This window comes from Halichoeres trimaculatus, unplaced genomic scaffold (genome assembly GCF_033239565.1).
Source record: "Halichoeres trimaculatus isolate MK-OKI-2021-1 unplaced genomic scaffold, fHalTri1.1 fHalTri1_scaffold_12, whole genome shotgun sequence".
Taxonomy (NCBI): Eukaryota; Metazoa; Chordata; class Actinopteri; order Labriformes; family Labridae; genus Halichoeres; species Halichoeres trimaculatus.
In genome coordinates this window covers 33,038,767-33,054,098 of record NW_027437190.1, presented here as the reverse complement: position 1 = coordinate 33,054,098, position 15,332 = coordinate 33,038,767, and the positions used below count along the sequence as shown (strand labels likewise).

Sequence of the window (15,332 nt, the reverse complement as noted above, 5' to 3'; positions counted from 1 at the left end):
AAAGGAATGAAAAATATCCATTCAGTATATCCACTGCAAAGCTGCATAATAGTTGAGTCCATCCAAACCTCTGTCTCCCTCGCTACGCACCGTCATGCCCATCATCCCACTCGTCCTTCCCCACTACCCCTCTCACGTCAGCTAGCTGCTCAGCTACCGAAGCGTCATGGAGCCAGAGAAGACCGAAACCAGGAAGCTGTTACTGTTACCCTCCACAGGGAAGGGAAGAAAACAAAAAAGTTTCAAGGAAAAGGCTGAAGCAAGGAAGAATTATGAGCCATACAGGTGCCAACAGAGACTTAATACTGGAGAAATGTACGACCGGTGGAAAAATCTGCAGAGGGATTTGGGTCTGAAGACTGACGCCGAGACAGCTGAGTTTCTGTTGAACAGGTAATGACTTTGTTTACCACAGTGGGAGATGTCAGCTGAATAACTCTGGTTAGTCTGAGCCTGTACTGGCTAATGACTGAACGCTGCTGGTCGGAACGGGTCGGCTCTGTCAACAGATTTTAGCGTAAGTTAGCCACACATCTTTAGCATTTTAAACTGAGCTGGTGAAAAAGGTAAAGCCTCGCCCACAGTCGACTCTGCTCTGATCAGCTGGCATTGGCAACGCCAGACCTGCTTCGCCGGCTAATTCATGGTTTTGATCACGCCGGTCTAATTGAAAAGCTACCACTGTGTGTTACAAGGAGGATGACTGTCTTGTTGGTTACATTTTCTGCCGGCCGGCTTCTTGCTCTTTCGGAGGGTGCATGTTAGGAGGCGAAAAAGGGCGATACGAGCTGGGGGGCGGGGTCTTAAACACGGAGGGGAGGGGTGAGTGAGGCAGCGTTTTTCAAATGTGTCTCATCAGCCGAGCTGGGTTTCAGATCGTAGACCGTAGCTTTAACATGCTGGTGTATGTCCCAGAAGTCATTTTAAATAAAGTTCACTTTGAATCAATGGCAGGTGGATTTAGTGCAGGAAGGGGCGGGGCCTCGTTTGGGTTTCATTTTTTTGTGTGATAACTCTTTAGCTAACCGTACGCTGAGCGTCACGTCTCTAACACGTCTCTGGGCAGACACTCATCAAATAAATCTACTTCCTGTCTGTACAGGAAGAACAGGCTTAGAGAGTCAGATGTTTGTCCACAGAAGGAAGTCCAGGTTTTGCCTCAGGGGTTTCTGGTCTCTTTAGCCACGTTTCCACCAAGTAGTCTGGTTCGGTTCAGAGCAGTTTGGTACAGTTAAGCCTGACCCGTTTGTGTTTCCACAGCAAACTGTGCCCTCTGGTGGTAGGTGGCGTGTAAGCCAGATGCCAAGCTGATAAGTGACGATTCTTTTGACCAATCAACGGTCTGCAGTGTTGTAGCTCCACCTTCAGAGAGCGGATCGGTTCAGTCTGGCACCCATACGAAAGGGTCCCAAAAAGTGGGACGGCTCGTCTCGATTATTTGGATGAGTCAGTGGAAACACCACAAAATTTGCGCCGTACTGAGACGAACCGAACCGGTCTGCTTGGTGGGACTGACTGTAGGACCTTTGTTGGTTTCTCTGATGTAACTGGATGAGGAAGGAAATTCCCCACAGGTCCTCTTATGTCAGCTCTGTTTTTCCTTCAGCCCTGACCGCAGGCTTTGAATGGAGACCACAGACCAGCATGAAATGGGGATTTTCAGACATTTGAAGGAAATTAGGGTCCAGATCAGCTCTGATGAGCTCCATGAAGATCAGTCCATCACTCAGTCAGCTGACTGAGAGACAGCAGCTGTCACACAGCATCCAGCACTGGTTACAAATACTGTCAGATTCAAGTTTCTCTCCATCAACATGTGACCTGAAGGAGGAGACAAAAACAGCTTCAGCTCATTCTGATCAAAGAAGACAAAATACCCCCGCCACAGCGGCGCAAAGAATCTGAGTGGAGCCTGGTGACAAAAATACACAAAAACATCAGCTGTCAATCATCATTAAATGTGACTAATAACCTGGTTTTTAACCTCTTATGACTAATGAAAACAAAACTTTTCAGAAAACAGTGGACCTGGATACAAAACAGCAGGTTAATATCTTCAAATCACCACAACAATCAGATGTGAGAAACATTTCTACAAGGTGTATTAATTTTTCAAAGTTTGGCCACAGCCCATCTGGAATGACTGGGGAGATGGATTTTTTTATTTTTTTTATTTTTTTATTTTTTTACCTATTTTGCAGCCAGCCACCAGGGGGAGCAGTTTTGTGGTGCCCCCACTTCAAGCCAAGCAAAATGACATCCATTTTTTCAGTCTATGATCCTGACAGACATCAGGCGTGTTGACTCAATCTTAAACATGGATGTAATACCTCTGACTGTCCAGCAGGTGTCCTCCTTCATCCCTGTCTTTCATATCTGCAGCTGTACAGAAACATGAGGAAAGGATTCATCATGAATCATCCTTTAAGAGTGAAAACAAGATGCTGTTTCAACCTGACTGCAGTCTGTGTCACCTAGAGGAGCCACAAAGACTGACCTGTAGAGACAGCCTCTAGTGGACACACCAGGAACTACAACTTTTTGGGTTTGAGGTTTGTTTTTAGGTAGATTAATTTATTTAGTTTGGCAGTTTTGTTAGTTGAATAAGATTGGATTCAGGTTTTTATCAGTTGGTTTCGATTAGTTTGGTAGTTGGGTAAAGTTAGTGCAGGGGTCTGCTGTATGAGTATCTAAATGAGAAGTTTTTGTGTTTATAAATTTGCACATGTAATTTCTTAGTTTTTAGTTAATAAATTTGCAAATTTTAAAAAAAATTGTAGAGTCATAGATTTTATAAATTTGCAAAATGTATGAAATTTCAATAAGTTGGAAATTTTAAAAAAAGGCAAAATAAAAAAAAATTATTTAAAAAAAGTGCAAATTCACAAAAAAAATGCTGAAATGTCATAAATTGCAAAAAAAACAACTTAAAATGCAATTTCAAAATTTTGCTTTATTTCCCAAAATTGTAAAAACTTTTTTAAAATTGCAAAAAAGAGGGATTTATATTAAAGATTCAAAACTTTGCTAAATCTTCAAAAAAATATGGAACTCTTTTTCTTAATTTGCAAAAGTGTCAAGAAATTGAAATAAAAAAAAATCCCCCAAAAATTAAAAGAAAACTGCAAAAAAAATCACAAAAAATTAAAAGCTTTATTTCAAGAGGTGATGCATTTTCAGTAAAAATATTATTTTATGTTTTTACTTTGTGTCTGTTTCATTATCATGAAGAACCTCGGTAAGAAAAATATTAAAAGACCTTTATTTTAATGATATTTTCAGAGCTACAAGGAGCCACTGCAAAGGAGTCAAAGAGCTGAATAAGGCTCCAAAGCCACAGGTTGCAGACCCCTGAGTAAGTGCATTAGATTAAAGTCTTTCTCTCTGTCTGATATAAGAACCATCAACCATCAGATCATGTGATGCAGCTCATGATCAGACTCTGTGAGCACTGCAGTCACATGGGCGTGTGTGTGTGTGTGTGAGTGTGTGTGTGAGTGAGCTCTAAAAACCCTGGCCTCACATATTTAAAAACAACGACATGTCAGAATCTGGATCAGGTGGTAAAACACCTCTCTGATCAGGGACTGGGCTCTGGGTCTGTGAGCTGACCCTCAGAGCCTCCCAGGATCTGGGTCTGGCTCTGGCTCTGCTGAGAGCTTTGCCTCCCCCTGCAGCGACAGGCTGTGATCTACGATGTGTGAACTCGTCCTTAATCTCTGAGTTTAACCTCAAACACTCAGAGTTTCCCTATCAGAAAGATGACATTTCCCAAATGAGGCGGATCTTGGGATGAAAATGAGCCATCTGTTGGAGCCAGAGGCTCAGTGGCTTCATGGATGATCTCTGGATTTACAGCTGCTGCTGATTCACTCAGATCAGAGTTAAGAAAAAGAGGACCAGTCTGATCCTGAACACAAGGGAGTCATTCACGGATGTGGAACAATTGTTTTTCAGTCCGTAAACTTGAGTCCTCTCTAAGAAACCAAACCTGGAGGACTGAACTCTGAACACACCAGGAAGAGTCAAAAAGAAGTCTAAGTTTAAGTTTAGGGGTCATCAGAGTCCCCCCAGACTTCCTCTGGGTCTCCCAACATGAGGATCTGAGTCCAGGACCACTAGTGTTGTGGATATTCATGCTTGAAATGTGAATTATCCCGTATCAGATTCAGGAACAGAGCGTTTGAAGAGCAGACAGAGAGGCGTGTAATGTAGAGTGTCATCAGCGTAACATCTGACATTAAAACAGCTGATCCCTTCACTGAGAGAAGTCTGTACCAGGGCTTTGGGAAACCTTTACAGACCAGGACGGGGGCACTGGGATCCACTAGAGATCCTGATTTACCCACAATCACAGTCCATAGAATCAAAGACTTAAGAACACCCCCAGACTGACCCCTGTCTTTGACCCCGTGTTACTGAGTCAATGTTGTTGACTCCACATCGCTGACACCACATCGCTGACTCCACGTTGCTGACTCCACGTCGCTGACTCCACGTCGCTGACTCCATGGCGTTGACTCCATGGCGTTGACTCCATGGCAATGACTCTGTGTGGTTGACTCTGTGTTTTTGGCTCCATGTTTTTGACCCTATGTTGCTGACTCCATGTCGTTAACTCCGTATCACTGACTCCACGCCGCTGACTCCATGGCGTTGACTCTGTGTGGTTGACCCTGTGTGGTTGACCCTGTGTCTTTGGCTCCATGTTTTTGACCCTATGTTGCTGACTCCACGCCGCTGACTCCATGGCGTTGACTCCATGGCAATGGCTCTGTGTGGTTGACCCTGTGTGATTGACCCTGTGTCTTTGGCTCCATGTTTTTGACCCTATGTTGCTGACTCCATGTCGTTAACTCCACATCACTGACTCCACGCCGCTGACTCCATGGCGTTTACTCCATGGCAATGACTCTGTGTGGTTGACCCTGTGTCTTTGGCTCCATGTTTTTGACCCTATGTTGCTGACTCCATGGCGCTGACTCCATGGCGTTGACTCCATGGCAATGACTCTGTGTGGTTGACCCTGTGTGATTGACCCTGTGTCTTTGGCTGCATGTTTTTGACCCTAATTTGCTGACTCCATGTCGTTAACTCCACATCGCTGACTCCGCATTGCTGACTCCAAATCGCTGACTCCACATCGCTGACTCCATGGTGTTGACTCTGTGTGATTGACCCTGTGTCTTTGGCTCCATGTTTTTGACCCTATGTTGTTGACTCCACATTGCTGATTCCATTCATTTCATATACTCATTGAATTTGACTTTGTATTGCTAACTTCCTGTAGTTAGCTTAATGTTATTGACTTATGTGGTTGACTCCATGTAGTCAACAGCATGATATCAACTCTGTGTTGTTGACTCTACCTGATGTGGGATCCATATAGTTGACCTCATGTTGTCGACTTTTTTTTGCTGACTCCATATTGTGACTTCATGTTGTTGTCCTTGTGTTCTTGACCTTGTGTCATTGACTCTCTCTGTTGTTGACTTTCCCTACCATAAATTCCTTGTAGTTAACTACATGTCTTTGACCCCATGTAGTTAACTTTGTGTTGTCGACTCCATCTGTCAGTGACCCCATGTAGTTGAGTTTGTGTTGCTGTCTGTGTTGTTAAATTTGTGTCGTTGACTCCATGTCATGACTTCATGTCGTTGACTCCTTGTTGTTGACTTGTTGACATGTTGTCAACTTTTTGAGGCTGACTCTGTGTTGTTGATTCTCCCTGTCCTGGACTTCATGTTGTTGACTCCAGGTTGTTGACTTCTTGTTACTGACTCTCCCTGTAGTTGCTTTCATGTTGCTGACCCTATGAGGTTGACTTTTAGTAGTTGACTCTGTGTTGTTGACTCCATGTTGTTGAATCCCCTGCCATTGACTTCCTGTGGTTGACTCTGTTGTTTTGACTCTATATTGTTGATTTTGTGTTGTTGACTTCATGTTATGACATCATATTGTCATCTTTGTGTTATAGACTCTGTGTCATTGACTCTCCCTGTGGTTGACTCCATGTGGTTGACTTAATAGTTTTGACTCTGTGGTGTTTACTTTGTGTTGCTGCCTGTGTTGTTGACTCTGTGCTGTTGACTTTGTGTTGTTGCCTGTGTTGTTGACTCTGTGAAGTTGACTCTTTGTTGTTGACTCCATGTCATGTTTTCATATTGACGTCTTCGTTGTTGTCTGTGTTTCATTGAGTCCGTGTCTTTATACTTTTCTGTCATTAACTCTCTCTGTCGTTGACTCCATGTTGTTGACTCTGTGTTGTTGCCTGTGTTGTTGGCTCAGTGTATCATCTCTTTGTTGATGACTCTGTGATGTTAATATCATATTGAACTCTTTGTGTTGCTGACTCTGTTTCGTTGACTCTGTGTCATTGACTCTCCCTGTCATTCATGTGGTTGACTTTGGGTTGTTGACTCCATGTCATGATGTCATGATGTCTTCATGTTGTTGACTCTGTTTCATTGAGTCTGTGTCATTGACTCCCTGTAGTTGACTCCATTTGGTTGACTCTGTTTTGTTAACTCTGTTTTGTTGACTCTTTGTTGTTGACTCTATTTCATGATGTCGGATTATGTCTTCGTGTTGTTGACTCTGTTTTGTTGACTCTTTGTTGTTGACTCTATTTCATGATGTCGGATTATGTCTTCGTGTTGTTGACTCTTTGTTGTTGACTCTATTTCATGATGTCGGATTATGTCTTCGTGTTGTTGACTCTGTTTTGTTGACTCTTTGTTGTTGACTCTATTTCATGATGTCGGATTATGTCTTCGTGTTGTTGACTCTGTTTTGTTGACTCTTTGTTGTTGACTCTATTTCATGATGTCGGATTATGTCTTCGTGTTGTTGACTCTGTTTTGTTGACTCTTTGTTGTTGACTCTATTTCATGATGTCGGATTATGTCTTCGTGTTGTTGACTCTGTTTTGTTGACTCTTTGTTGTTGACTCTATTTCATGATGTCGGATTATGTCTTCGTGTTGTTGACTCTGTTTTGTTGACTCTTTGTTGTTGACTCTATTTCATGATGTCGGATTATGTCTTCGTGTTGTTAACTCTGTTTTGTTGACTCTTTGTTGTTGACTCTATTTCATGATGTTGGATTATGTCTCCGTGTTGTTGACTCCGTGTCATTGACTCCCTGTTGTTGACTCCTTGTGGTTGCCTTTGTAGGTTGTCGACTCCATGTCATAATGTCATGTTGCTGTTTTCATGTTGTTGACTGTTTCATTGAATCTGTTTGTCACTGATTCTCTTTGTCATTGACTCCATGTGGTTTACTTTGAGTTGATGACTTCGTGTTGTAGTTGTCTTCATGTTGTTAACTCTGTTTTGTTGACTCTGTGTCATTGACTCTCCCTGTTGTTGACTCTCCCTGTTGTTAACTCTCCCTGTCGTTGACTTCATGTTGTTGACTTTAGGTTGTTGACTCCATGTCATGATGTCATGATGTTGTCACCCTATCGTTGACTCCATGTGGTTGCCTCTGTTGCTGTCTCCATGTTGCCTCTCTGAGCACCAGGAAGTTGAGAATGAATGCCGGGTGTTTGTGACCTTTCACTGACAGCAGGAAGTGATGCCTAATTAATGAAGAGACATGAACACCATTTGGTATGTGTGTGTGTGTGTGTGTGTGTGTGTGTGTGTGTGTGTGTGTGTGTGTGTGTGTGTGTGTGTGTATCACTAAATGACTTCATTGAGGATCTGTTAATCGATTCGTTGCCCACCAAGCGCCTGATTCAGTTTCTCTGTTAACAGCTCCAAGCATCATCGGTGACATCATCAGTCACATCCAGCCAATCGGGCGGCTCGTCCAAACCTCAAAAAGTATCCAGACTCTTTAGCATCAGATCATACAGTCAGAGGGTCTTCATCATCTTCATCTTCCTCATCATCTTCCTTTGGTTCAGCTGCTCCACTGCACCTCAGACTCTCTAATGGGGTAAGACCTGATCTTTGTTTCTGACCCGTAGACCAGCAGGAACCATCAGACCACCAATCGGAAACAAGGTTAACGAGCTCGTTAGAGGTTTTTTAACTTAGTCTCAAAAACTTTCTGATCAGTAAAAATGAGTTCATTTCATTCAGCTTTAAAAAAGAGTGTTGAAAAAGTGACGCATGGAAAGAAAATTTAAAAAAGTTTTTAAAGCAGGAGATCGATAAAAATTAGTTTGTACTTTTTTGGTTTTGATTAACTGTTGCTGCTGTTTTTGTCACTTTTTGAGAAGTATTTTTGTGTTTACGTGTCTTAATTAGCATCAGATTTGTTTTTCCCATCAGCCACCTGGGTGTGGCCTCGCCTGTTCTTGCTCTGGAAGTTTCTGTGGTTTGATTTGTGACGGTGCAGTCATCCTGTTTCTGTGGCTCTGACTCAGCTTTAACCTCAGCTTTTATGATGTTGTTTTTTTATTCTTGGTTCAGGAAATTTAATTTTTTATTCCACTTAAAAAAAAACTAAAATGTTTTTTACATAATTCAGAAGATTAAAGTCTGTTTTAAACTTTTTTTTAACACAAACCTGAACTTTTTTCAGCGTCAAAGCCTCGACTCATTCCTCAGTTTATATTCTGAGACTTTTCGTCCTCTAAAACCAACGTCTTTCTGTGAGAACTGGATTTGACATCAAGATCCAAGTCCTGATGCAGGTTTCTGGGATGAGTCTGAACCAGGTTTTATAAGACCCAGCTTCCTGGAGTCATAAACCTGATTATCTTCAGCCTCCGAGCGTCTCAGCTCCTCGTTATGAGCTTCGTCAGAAACCCTGAATGAGGCGTTTGTGACGTGACCCCCTGGCTCTGCAAACAACATGGCGTCCTGTCCCTCCTCGCAGGGCGAAGCTGATTTTCATGCTGGTTTGTCGTGAACAGTCGAGATCTTTGTGGAGGAGCGGCAGCTGACTGCCTCATGCTCCTCCAGACGCTGACTTTAAAGAAAGTCCGCCACGTCACGCCGAGTCTGACCCCTGAATTCTCCTCTGTTTGTCTCCGCAGACTCGGAGAAGGAGACATGAGCGATCATCAAGAGGTAAAAACTACAACATCCACCAGCACACTCATAAAAACTACAACAACCTACAGCATTTACATTTAAAACTACAAAAAACATCCAAACCCTCACTGACTACATCTCCCATCAGCCCCTGCTCAGTTTATCTCCATCCTTGTGTTTTGACTCCGCCCCTTCACTCCCCTATTTTCCAGAACAGCGCTGTGTGGAGAGTTTCCCGCCTGCCTCTGGTCCGCTCGGCGTTCCAGACGATGACATCAGCCTACACGGGTGTCAAAGGTCGTTACCCTCTGCTAGGCCTGATGGGAGGCGTGGCCGAGGTCAGCGTCCGTCGCATTTCTAATGTGGCCATGACGCAGGCCACGCCCCTTCTCCAGAGTCTGGAGCCGCAGAGTGCGTACCTGTAACAATGCTAATGCTAATGCTAATGATGCCTCCTGAATGCTGGATGCTGATTGGTCGTCTGTCTGATATTTACTTCTGTTTCAGTTGAGGTCGCCAACAACTTCGCTCTGGTCGGTCTCGATCGTCTGGAGAAAAACTTCCCGATCCTGAACCAATCAACAGACGAGGTTCAAACACACACACACTCACACACACACACACACACACACACACACATACACAGGGGGCGCTCTAACCTTATATCAGCGCCGTAGAGGACAGATCGAGGCTGACCAGGTGTTGTCTCCTCCCCCTCAGGTGGTGGGACACTTGAAGGACGCCTTCTTCCTGACGCTGGACGACGTGCAGGTCTGGGTGGTGGACGGTCTGGATGTGGCTCTGGACCAGCTGGAGCGCCTCTCGGACTCAGCATGGGGGGCCGTCCGGCTGCTGCAGGACAGCCAGGTGGGTCGAGTCGCCACCTCAGGACTGGACGACGTGCTGAGCCGCCTGGAGGACGCCACCGCCTACTACCTGCCTCTCCCTGCTACGCTGCGTAAGTACAGAGGCATGCTGGGAAACTGAGTCCAGAAACTGCACATCCATGATAAACGCCATGTTTTTTAACGTGTGTGTGTGTGTTTCAGGTCGTGAGTGGGAGATGCGGGTGCAGGAGTACGAGGAGGACGATGACGGCGAGGAGCCCAGTCTGTGGACCAGGGTCCGCTCGCTCCTGCTGAGCCTCAGCCTGCAGCTGTACCACCGCATGATGAAGGTGCGAGAGCAGCTGCAGAGAGCCGTCAGGACACTGGGGGGCGCTGCAGACATGGTGAGTCACACACATACACACTTTATCTTCATTCCCCAGGTGTTCAGGTGAAAACCATAGACTGTATAAAACATGGACGTAATCTCGCTGACGTCACCCGTCTGTTTCTGAAACAGAAAACGAAGCAGATCGGCTATAGCGGCCATATTGGTAGTGGCAAGGGCTTCGCTGGCAGCCATAGGGCGCCGGCCGTCACGTGACCCTCAGCTGTGCCTCTTATTGGGCGAGCTTGCAATCTTAATATCCTCTGAACGGCCGAGTTAGAAAAAGATTCACCCCCTACAGTGGGAGCCGGTAGTAAAATTAGCAACTCAGACAGGAGACGTTTTTTGAACCAGGCTGTAAATATGTTAATTTCTGCTTTGAAAACGGCTTTTTTTTGGCTTGGTGTGTATGTGACTTCCGCTACTTCTGGAGCTAGCCTCAAGCGAACGCTCGAGAAACAGCAGATTTTAGCACTTCAGCATTGTCTCATATTCTCAGACCGGAGGTTGCTGCTTGGCGAAAACTCAGGTTGAAGAAAGTTTGTGGTTCAATCAGGTCAACATGAAGTATTCTACCTGAGGAAGAACTTGACTCTACCCTCCTCATCCTCATATTCATCAGATGCCATGAGCGCTGATGATGAAAAATAAAAAAGAATCAGGTTAAAGTTAGATAATAAATTAATTCATTCATTAAACACCAACATGTTTCTTCTCTAAACGCCCTTTGACCTCAGCAGAGAGCAGCTGGATGTTATCTGGCTCCTGATTGGTCGATTTCAAACAGCTTTATGTAAAAGCCCTTTGTGTTGTTTATGAACAGCTGCTCCAAAACAAACTGAGCCGTCCCTTTAATCAGCACGGAGATCTGAGACACGTCTTCACAACACCCAAAGGATGGAGTGTGTGTGTGTCCGTATATGTGTGTGTGTGTGTGTGTGTGTGTGTGACTTCAGCAGGTTAATTTTGGACTCTAGTACTGTGATAAGCTCGGAGCTGCAGGATGTAAGAGTCTGAGAGGAGCTAAACTGTCACGTAGCTGCTCCACACACACACACACACACACACACACACACACACACACACACACACACACACACACACACACACACACACATACACACACACACACACACACACACACACTGTGTCCAGTTTAATGAGCTCCAGTTCAGAAGATAAACGTCAGTTTCCTGAGGACAGATCCATCTGTGAGCCTACGTGCCGCTCAGAGAGTCTGAACTGATGCAGAGATAACACACACACACACACACACACACACACACACACACACACACACACACACAAAGAGAATCAGAACTGCTTGTTTAGTATTTTAAAACAAACAAAGCCGTACATTTAGCAGATGGTCTACTCTCAGACCTGGACCTGGACCTGAGGCTTGGATACAGCCTCATCAGACAGTGCAGGTCCTCATGGGTCCTCAGATCCTTCAGATCCTCTTCCGTGACCGTTTTACTGTTTGGATCACTTCAGTCTCGATGTGGACCTGGAGCTGTGGGTTACAGCATCCAGGAGGTCTGACCCAGGACCAGGTCTCAGAGCCCATCAGCTGTCTTATTAGGCAGCCAGTGAGAGAGGTGGCACTGGTCCTGGATCAGGTCCTCATGAGTTTCTGGCTATCTGTTTTCAGTGAAGCAGGTCAGAGGTCAAAGTCCAGGTCCTGTTGTCTTTGAGAGACCTGAAGGCCGAAAGAGACCTCAGGAAGACCTCAGAGACCTGCAGAAATGCGAAATAGACTTGCTTTAGAGTCCTCTTCTAGACTTGAACTGACCTGGTCTCTGTCCTGGTCTCTGTGGGTGTAGTCACCATCCTCACGCCTCTGCTGGTCTGTATCCAGGTCTGGTTCATGTTGTTCTGGTTTCGTAGTTGTGTGTTTTAGGATCCAGTCTGGGTCAGAGGGTCAGACTGAGGGTTAAACCAATGCAGCTCCTCAGGGGGGGCCCTCCTCCTGGTTTCTCTCTTTGAGCTGATGACCCTGTCTTTTCCCTGCAGCTGGGTCTGGGCCGGGTCCTGGAGCTGGTTGGAGACTTGCTGCAGTACCTGCAGGGCCTGCTGGTGGCGCTGGTGTACCGCGCAGAGAGCCTAAGGGAGCTGACCCTGAGCGGGGTCAAAAATCAGGCCATGATGCTGGCGGAGCTGCGTCCGATCCGTCAGATCAGAGACCTCCCCCTCCAGATCCAGCAGCTGCTCGGAGACCTGCAGGAGCTCGCCAGGATCCTCCTGCAGCTGGTCATCAACGCCACGCCGCTCTACAGCCTGGTGAGGTCACACACAGAGGTCACACACTGAGGTCAAAAACAGATCACACACAGAAATCATACAGTTATGTCACATTATAAGGTCAAACAGAAAGGTCACTGACCGAGGTCAAACACTGAGGTCAAAAAGAGGTCAAACACTGAGGTCACACACCTGAGGTTACACTAAGGTCAAACAGAGAGGTCAAACACCGAGGTCAAAAAGAGGTCAAACATTGAGGTCACACACTTCGGTCAAAAAGAGGTTAAACATTGAGGTCAAACAATGAGGTCAAACACTGAGGTCAAAAAGAGGTCAATCATTGAGGTCAAACACTGAGGTCACACACTGAGGTCATACAGAGATCACACATAGGTCACACACTAAGGTCACACTGGGGTCAAACACAGAGGTCACATACTGAGGTCAGTAAGTTTCTCACCTGACCTCCAGGTGACATCAGACCTGTCATGGCGCCCCCTGATTCACTGACTCCTCCCTGTCTGTCCCTCAGCTGCAGCAGCCCTCGGCTCAGGAGGTCGAGGACTTCCTGAACCAGGAGGAGTTCACCACCGGCAGCTCATCTCGCCGCAGCTCTGCCAACAGTCTCTTCCTGAAGGCGATGGATGGCCGTCCTCGCCGTCGCCGCAGCCTCTACTCCCGCGCCACCAGAACATCTGGAAGCGCCCAGAGCCCCGACCCGCCTAATGGCCGCCGCCGCTCCAGCCTGAAAGACACCCCTGCCGTGGAGGTGGATAGTCTGGCGCCCCCTTCTGACAGTGTGGTCAACCTTCGCCGCCCGTCGGCCACCGAGCTGCTCCTCACGCCGCTCAAACAGTTTGTCACTCAGAGCCAGAAGGCCTTTGAGTACCTGAGCCCCAACAGCACCGACAACGCCGCCAGCACCACATCAACAGACGACCTTTAGACGGCACGCTGCTAGCCCCGCCCAAACGTGACCATGACCAAAACGTCGAAATAACCTTCAAACCATCGAGCCACAGATCTGACCCAAACGTCAACGCTTTATGTCTACAAGGTTTTTAGCCTCGCCACACTTCCTGTTTGCTTGTTTAAGTCTGTTAATTAGTAATAACCTAACATTTTTATCCCGACATCGTTATCCCAACATCGTTATCCCGACATCGTTATCCCGACATCGTTATCCTGTCACAGATTCTTCTCTGTTCTTTCGTCGTCTCAGTCTGTTTAAATAAAAATTTGTGTCGTTATTGAGGGGGGGTTGCAGGTGAGCTGAGGGTTGCAGGTGATTCCTGATGGTGATGTTTGTGACTCGCTGAAAGCTGATTGGATGTTCATGCTAAAGTTAAACCTTGGTTTTGTGGAAAGATTTCCTGTCTGTGTGTGACTTCCTGTTTAAATAAAGCTTTGTCAAATCTGCACTTCCTCTCCGACTCTCTGTCAGACTTTGATGGAAATATCTCAGTGTTATCTACGAGACTTTGACAGAATTTTAAATATTGTTATGTGAAAATGTTGTGTTGATTACTGAAGTGTTTCAGGTTGGAAGGATGGAGCCAGCTTCAATTATTTACTGCACACAGCTCATTTATTATTATACTTTAATATAATAATAATGATTATAATATTAATAATAATACTAACTAAAACTATCAAAAAAATAAATAAAAATATAATAATAATAATAATAATAATAATAATAATAATAATAATAATAATAATAATAATAATAAAGTGTAGTATCACATTAATGTAGATAAAGGAAACCAACAGTATTTCTATCTAAATCTCTGAAATTAATTGAAATTTAACTGGAATTCAAAACAAAAGGTCAAAATAATATAAAAACTAAAATTAAATAAAAATGCAAAACTATAAAAAGCCCTTATCTACACACACCTACACACACACACAGGCTCAGGTAAATAAAACTTTTTATTAATCACATAATGGAAAACAGATTGAAGACTACCTGAATAAATCTTTAATGAACAGAACTCGGAGAAAGATCCAGGTCTACAGACAGAACCTGGATCAGATCCAAACCTGGACCTAAACACAGACCTGATCAGAGAGCTCAGATGCTGGTCTCTGGAGTTTCTTTGACTTAGCTCCATGTTGTCGTTACCCTGAGTTACCCTGACCCATCCTAATCCAAAATCTAAAACTAATAATTCAACTAACTAACAAATAAGACTTTACCCTAAACAAACTGAACTACACACAAATCTAGCTAACCCTTAGAATAGAACTTTATTTATCATTGCATCAAGTACAATGAAATTGCAAGAGAGGCCAAAAGTTAAGTCTCCAAGGAGACCAAACTCATTGTTAACTCTCCTTGACTAGCTAGGTCATTTATCATAGATAATCATCACTGACCTAGAACCCACCTAGCTTTGTCTAACCGTAACTCACCTTTGCTTATTCCAACTACCCCTGAACTTAGCCTATCATATCCTGACCTTTGCCTAACAAACCCTTAACTTAGCCCAACTTACTCAGAACTGGACCTAACTTATCCCCAACTTTGAGTAACCCTAAACTTAGCCTAACTAACCCTAAATTTAGCCAAATTAAACTCAATTTAGGCTAACCTCAAACTAAGTCTAACTAACCCTAAATTTAGCCCAAATTATCCTGAATTTAGGCCAACCTCAAACTTAGTCTAAGTAACCCTAAAATTAGCCAAAATTATCCTGAATTTAGGCTAACCTCAAACTTAGTCTAAGTAACCCTAAACTTAGCCTAACTAACCCTAAATTTAGCCAAAATTAACCTGAATTTAGGCTAACCTCAAACTTAGCCTAACTAACCCTAAATTTAGCCAAAATTAACCTGAATTTAGGCTAACCTCAAACTTAGTCTAAGTAACCCTAAACT

General features: G+C 44.6%; 1 protein-coding gene across 1 annotated transcript; it reads left to right on the top strand.

Moving 5' to 3' along the window:
* Window positions 1-8,906: 8,906 nt before the first annotated feature.
* plin6 (perilipin 6) lies at window positions 8,907-13,701 on the top strand. The gene is made up of 7 exons (XM_074684219.1): window positions 8,907-9,026; window positions 9,203-9,401; window positions 9,498-9,580; window positions 9,711-9,948; window positions 10,040-10,221; window positions 12,222-12,488; window positions 12,982-13,701. The coding sequence occupies exons 1-7, from the start codon at window positions 8,907-8,909 to the stop codon at window positions 13,393-13,395; spliced, it is 1,503 nt and encodes a 500-aa protein (XP_074540320.1). The 3' UTR covers window positions 13,396-13,701.
* The last annotated feature ends 1,631 nt before the right edge of the window (window positions 13,702-15,332 follow it).